Source organism: Arachis ipaensis, chromosome B08 (genome assembly GCF_000816755.2).
Source record: "Arachis ipaensis cultivar K30076 chromosome B08, Araip1.1, whole genome shotgun sequence".
Classification (NCBI taxonomy): Eukaryota; Viridiplantae; Streptophyta; class Magnoliopsida; order Fabales; family Fabaceae; genus Arachis; species Arachis ipaensis.
This window is the reverse complement of record NC_029792.2, coordinates 55,294,537-55,300,943: the sequence shown is the minus strand read 5'-3', so window position 1 is coordinate 55,300,943 and position 6,407 is coordinate 55,294,537. Positions and strand designations below refer to the sequence as shown.

Below are 6,407 nucleotides of genomic sequence, written 5' to 3'. Positions count from 1 at the left end.
ATACACAAAATATATCACGATATTATTATTGATAACAAGTTTGTGGCCCACACCACGCTTTGTCACCATGCTACATATCGTATCTATCTACTATAGCTATTATTTCAACACTTTATAGTGTGTTGTTCGGTTTTATTATCTTCCTCTATCTTCACTGGTTCCTTTTCTATCTCCATGCACACTGCTGCATAGTTTCCCAAAACCAAGGTCTGATTTTTGTTCCCACACTCCAATAATTATATAGTTTATGCTTTTTATTATTTATTATTACTACTTGCCTAGCTATATATATAGTACCATCACGTTGGCCTTTGAATTTAACCATGCTTCTTTAATTTTCTAACAACATATAATCATATATATACTTTATTATTATAGGTAAAGATCATTGAAGAGTAATGTTTCTGTGTGTGCATGGCTTTTTTAAGTGTCGCTTTTGTCCTTTATTTCTTTTTATTATATATGATGTATGTATGCTTTGATATATATATTTGATAAGGTTTGAGGAAATTTTAAAATGATGTGGGAGTTTGCTGGTGAAGAAAACTTATTGCCTCAGTTTGTTTTCGCGATTTTTTAAGAAGAAAAATTCAGCCATCTAATGATTAGAGAGGAAAGGGATGTTAATTTATTAGAGCAAGACTATAGCATGAAGTTTTGATTTTGCAGTGTTCTTTTCATCCTTTAAACGAAGCAGAGATGTATATACGTAACATTTGATTTAATTTCTTCTGCAAAACGTTGTAAAAAATAAAAATCGGACTGAATATTAAACCAGATATGTATGGTTTAATAGTATAGACTATAGTCCTGGGTTCAACCGGGTTTACAGTTTTACTACTGCTATTTTGTTTTAAAGTTTTACTTTCCATTTGAACCACTTTTCTTTTGAAAACAAATCACTGTTTAGAAATTTTGACACTAAAAAATATCAAAAATATTATACATACAAAAAATTAGCTATCAAATTAATTCCTGTATATTATAAATATATGTATTATTTAATTTATTTTTAATATATATTTTATACGGATGGCTAATTTAGAATGCAAACATTGACATCTGATAATCTTGTAGGATTACTGAAGGAAGATTCAAGAAAAAGTCTGAAAAATGGAGATAACCAATGTCAGTGAGTATGAGGCAATTGCAAAGCAGAAATTGCCAAAGATGGTGTTTGATTACTATGCATCTGGTGCAGAAGACCAGTGGACTCTCCAAGAAAACAGAAATGCATTTTCAAGAATTTTGTAACAACTTTTCTTAATTTTTCCTCTTTATTTTTTTATTTGTTTGAAAAAACAATGTTGATTTTGTTGTGTGGTCCCTTGATATATATATATTTTATTTCCAAGGAATGAAAACTTAAATGTCCTGAAAAATAATATAATATATGATTGACAAAAACATGCAGGTTCCGGCCACGTATTCTTATTGATGTGAGCAAGATAGACATGTCAACCACCGTTCTGGGCTTCAAAATTTCCATGCCAATCATGATTGCCCCAACAGCCATGCAGAAAATGGCTCATCCTGAGGGTATAATTGTCTTTTGACTTGTGTTATTTGTACACATTTTTGTCTTTTACATCGAGTTAACACATACTCTCTGTCGACAAAGTAATGAGTATCGGTTTAGGGTAAAAAACAGAATTATGCGTTTGATTTGAGTTTTTAGAATCTTGTGATGAAAAAAAAAAAGAAAACAGTAATTGTGTTTGTGCTATTATTGTCTGTTTTTCGAAAATGATTTTAATTGGAAGGAAAAATTAGATCTTCGTAAAACAATCTAATATGGTGACCATATTGAATTGTCTTATAAAACATTAAATAATGTCCAATTTTTCCTCTGTTGAACATATCACAATGAAAATATTTTATGAGAATACTAGTTTCACGAGAGTGAGACAGCATTAAGAGAGAGCATATAGATTATGTCACATTCATGCATTCATGGTACTTGATAGAGTATCTGATTATGATTACTGGCACTTTCATTTATGTACGGAAATAAACACTGAAATTGAAAGCTTTTTATAAGGTTGGTATTATACAATTATGAATGCAAGACAAAACTAAAAGAAGATAATAATCCATTAATTTCTACTAATTTATTGATTGATTTAGAATTTCGGCAGAGTTACAATTCTAGTTAGTGCAAGAGAAATCCTTATAATAGAATTAATGATGCATATTATTAAATGATATATTCTAGAGAAAAATACCCCTAGAAATTTAGTTAACTACAAACATAACTCCGATTTAAAAGTAAAAATATTTTTAAAAAACTTTAAAGCATGACAAAAGTATCCCATAGAATGTAAATTTGTTTTTATATTCACTTTATGTTGAGATACTTGTATTACCTTTTAATTTTTTTAAAAACATTTTTGTTGTTTTCATTTTTTGGAAGTATTTTTTGTCGACAAATAAATTATTTGGAAAGAATTTTTGGTAGTTTGCTCACCGTAGAGAAACTAATCATGAAAAGGCTTGAATCATTTGCAATTTTGCATTACTAGCTAAAACTTTTTAGAATTTATATGAGTTTGATACTTGTTAGATTTAGAAACAAATATTGGATCATTACTTGATCCACTAGGTTTTGGTTTTAGAGAATGCTATATGTACTAACTTTTGTACATTTTTTTATACATCTTTTAGTTTTGGTATTGAAATTGATTAATAAGAAGTAAGATCGAGAGAAGATTAAAAAAAACGTATATAAAAGATGCGTGAACACAAAATAGTCCAAACATGGTTTTTCCTTAGGTTTTGAATGAGTTGGATGATATTTTTTCCCTTCATATTTGTAGGAGAATATGCAACAGCAAGAGCTGCATCAGCTGCTGGAACGATCATGGTAAAAATTTCCTTTTTTTTTTATGTTTATATTCAACATAATTAGAGACCTTGAACTAGAAACATTGTTGTTGTTAATCACCAATTTTTCACAGATAGACAAAATTACATTCTATGATCACTCCAAATATTATACATGCTTATGAGCTGTGACATATTTGTGGCTAATGAGCTTTGACATTATAAGGATTTATGTTCTCTATTTACACAATTAGTATTGTGATTGTTTCAGACTCTGTCATCATGGGCTACTTCAAGTGTTGAAGAGGTTGCTTCAACCGGACCCGGAATTCGCTTTTTCCAGCTCTATGTAAGCTTCAAAAACTTTCTTTCAGTTCCATTCAAATGCTTGTGATGATCTTATTTACCTTTCACCATTTTGTTTAGGTGTACAAGGACAGGAATGTGGTTGCTCAGCTGGTGAGAAGGGCCGAAAGGGCCGGATTCAAGGCTATTGCCCTCACTGTTGACACCCCAAGGCTCGGCCGCAGAGAAGCCGATATCAAGAACAGGTAACAACAAAATCTTTCGTTTGTTTTCAGGATTTTTTAAAAGAAAACGTAAAATTGGAAAAATGCTTATGACAATAAATTTGTGTCTTAACAGATTCACATTGCCACCATTTTTGACATTGAAGAACTTTGAAGGTCTTGACCTTGGAAAGATGGACAAAGTAAGATAAGTTGTTATAAAATTATTTGATTTTACTTTCTTTTATTGTTATAAGTTGTTTACCTTGGTCCTTTTAATTCCAGGCTGATGATTCTGGACTTGCTTCATATGTTGCTGGACAAATTGATCGTACTCTCAGCTGGAAGGTACATTTTTTCTTTTCATTTTTCTGTCTTTGTTTTAGAGAAGCTTGGTTCAGCACATATTGCGGCTCCCATATACCTAAGTGATGTTTGTAAATTGTGCAGGATGTCAAGTGGCTTCAGACAATCACCAAGCTGCCAATTCTGGTTAAGGGTGTTCTGACTGCTGAGGACAGTAAGGAAAACCAAATTCAATAATAATAAATACTTATTCATATCTATTCATCCGAGGAAAGCCTCAAATTCTCCTAACTTTTTTTTTTTTTTGAGTAATCATTTTGTTTTGATAGTTTTGACTTTTGAATAGATTCTAAAATATATTTTTTTACAGGTTTAGGGAGTTAATTTGTCTTATAGTTTAACAGTTTAGAGACTAATGACTAATAAACAAAGATTATAGACTAAAGTGATGACTCAACAGATAAAGAATGGATATTGCTACTTCTTTTTTTTACAATTTCATGAAAACATACAATGTAAAAAATCATATTTGGAGTGACATTATCAATTTCCAAAAGATATTTAGAACTAATTCATTGTTTTATTCTATCCAAATTGTCCCTCTATGAAGAAGATTTTAATATTAATACTTTAATTTATGTTAAATTTGGCAGCAAGGATAGCAGTACAAAGTGGTGCAGCTGGAATAATAGTGTCCAACCATGGTGCACGCCAACTTGACTATGTCCCTGCCACTATCTCTGCCTTGGAAGAGGTACACTTAATATTTAGAGAACATTTTCCTAGTTAAAAATATTGTAGAAAAGCATGGTAAGGATGGAATTGTGAATCGTGTTATGAAAACTGCTTAGGTTGTTAAAGCTGCTCAAGGGCGTGTTCCAGTGTTCTTGGATGGTGGTGTGCGCCGTGGCACTGATGTCTTCAAGGCATTGGCACTTGGTGCCTCTGGCATATTTGTGAGTATATCTTAAACTCTTCCCAAGATTGAATACTTGCTTTTACTCTGTTTTTAAGGCAACAGTATACTGCATTAGAATAGAACATGCTATTGGTCTTACTCTGTTTTTCAGTAGCTTGTTCCAAGACGAGTTAACCCATCATTCCCTATTTCATGAGGGTTTCAACATTGTTTTTGGAGTTCACTTGATTTATTTTCTTTCGAAAGTAAATTTTTATACTTCAATTCTATGTTATTAATGCAATCCAATCAATTAAAAACATAATCTTTTACTTTAAAGTTTAACCTATAAAAATCCAATCTAACATCAAACATTATTAGAAATAAAATCAAATTTCTTTAATTAAGTTTGTAGTAGGTTATTTTTTTTACAACTAAACTAGTCAACATATAACCAAGTTGGGTTGGTCTAGTGGTTAGCTCACTAGTCTGTTTGCAAGTGTTAGGGGTTTGAATCCCACCTTGTGCATGCAACAACCTATTGGCCAACGACAAAAATTAGAGGATACCATGAGAAACCAAAAAACTAGTCAATATATCTATTTGATAGAATTTTGGAAAATTTGTCAAATTTAATATATAAAAATATCAATTTTTAATGATACCAAGAATAAGGATCGATAAATTATGTAAACTAAACTTAACATATGTCATTACATGCATGTAACATTAATAATTGCATACTTATTATATATAAAATTATTTCATTATTCTAACCATAATTACAAAATACAAAATAAAAACAAATAAATCAAAACAATCTTATAAAAGAATGAGTTAACAGTTAAATCCATAGTAATGTAGTTGAATTCCTACATATACATAGAGTGACTTATGTTCAACTATGATTATTATTTAACGTTACTTGACATGCAAATTTGATGTTATGTTAGATTGGGCGCCCTGTGGTGTTCTCCTTGGCTGCTGAAGGAGAAGCTGGTGTGAGAAAAGTGCTTCAAATGCTGCGTGACGAGTTTGAACTAACCATGGCCTTGAGTGGTTGTCGCTCACTGAAGGAAATCAGTCGCGACCACATCGTCGCAGACTGGGACACCCCTCGCACTCAGCCGCGCTACACACCAAGATTATGAACACATTAATTAAACCCTTGCTCCTCTATCATCATTTCAACTAAGAGCATGGTGGGAGAACAATATGTCTTCTTATGTGTCTTTTAGAACGTTGCCTTTCTCATATTTTTGAGAGTACTCATTTGAAGTTTTTATTTGGAAAAACTACATGCTTTTTAAATATGTAATGTAACCAAATATGATACTTTTTTTCCCTTTTTGTGTGGCTACACTGCTGCATTTGCTCATTGTATATTCTTTTCTACCAAAATACATAGCCTTAATCTCTTGAATGAAATTTGTTGTTCTTCATGTAAGGGACATAATAGAGTGCATCACTAACGCTATAATATATGCATGAACAAAGCTATTAGAGAGCAATACCTTGGGACCACAGTTTGGTAATTGTCTTAGATTGAATAACGAATATAAGATAACCTTATTATTCAGCACATTATAATCTTAGGGTTTTTTCTTTTCTTTAATAAATAAAAACTATTGGTGATTTATAGTCAATTATATCATAAACTAGTGGAAGTAGCCCGGGCTAAGAATTATTCTTTTTAGCTTTTAAATATTTTAATATAATAATTTTTTTTTTTTTTACCAAAGATAGGAGACTCGAACCCACAACCTCTTAATTGAATATGGGGAGACTATGCCATTTGAGCTATTACTCATTTTAAATATAATAATTATTTGCATAGTTTATATGAATTTTATTTCCGCTTGTATAGACCA

The 6,407-nt window shown here is 31.1% G+C and overlaps 1 protein-coding gene across 2 annotated transcripts; it reads left to right on the top strand.

Annotated features, from left to right (window-relative positions):
• LOC107612960 (peroxisomal (S)-2-hydroxy-acid oxidase GLO1) lies at positions 1 to 5,978 on the top strand. 2 transcript variants are annotated; one of them, XM_016314762.2, is made up of 12 exons: positions 1 to 207; positions 1,078 to 1,250; positions 1,415 to 1,539; positions 2,817 to 2,863; positions 3,095 to 3,172; positions 3,250 to 3,374; positions 3,469 to 3,535; positions 3,618 to 3,680; positions 3,783 to 3,852; positions 4,292 to 4,392; positions 4,490 to 4,594; positions 5,490 to 5,978. In XM_016314762.2, the coding sequence occupies exons 2-12, from the start codon at positions 1,114 to 1,116 to the stop codon at positions 5,685 to 5,687; spliced, it is 1,116 nt and encodes a 371-aa protein (XP_016170248.1). In that variant the 5' UTR covers positions 1 to 207; positions 1,078 to 1,113; the 3' UTR covers positions 5,688 to 5,978. The 2 variants fall into 2 exon arrangements, with proteins under 2 accessions (XP_016170248.1, XP_016170249.1); XM_016314763.1 differs by lacking the exon at positions 1 to 207 and having other exon boundaries at positions 1,139 to 1,247; positions 1,408 to 1,539.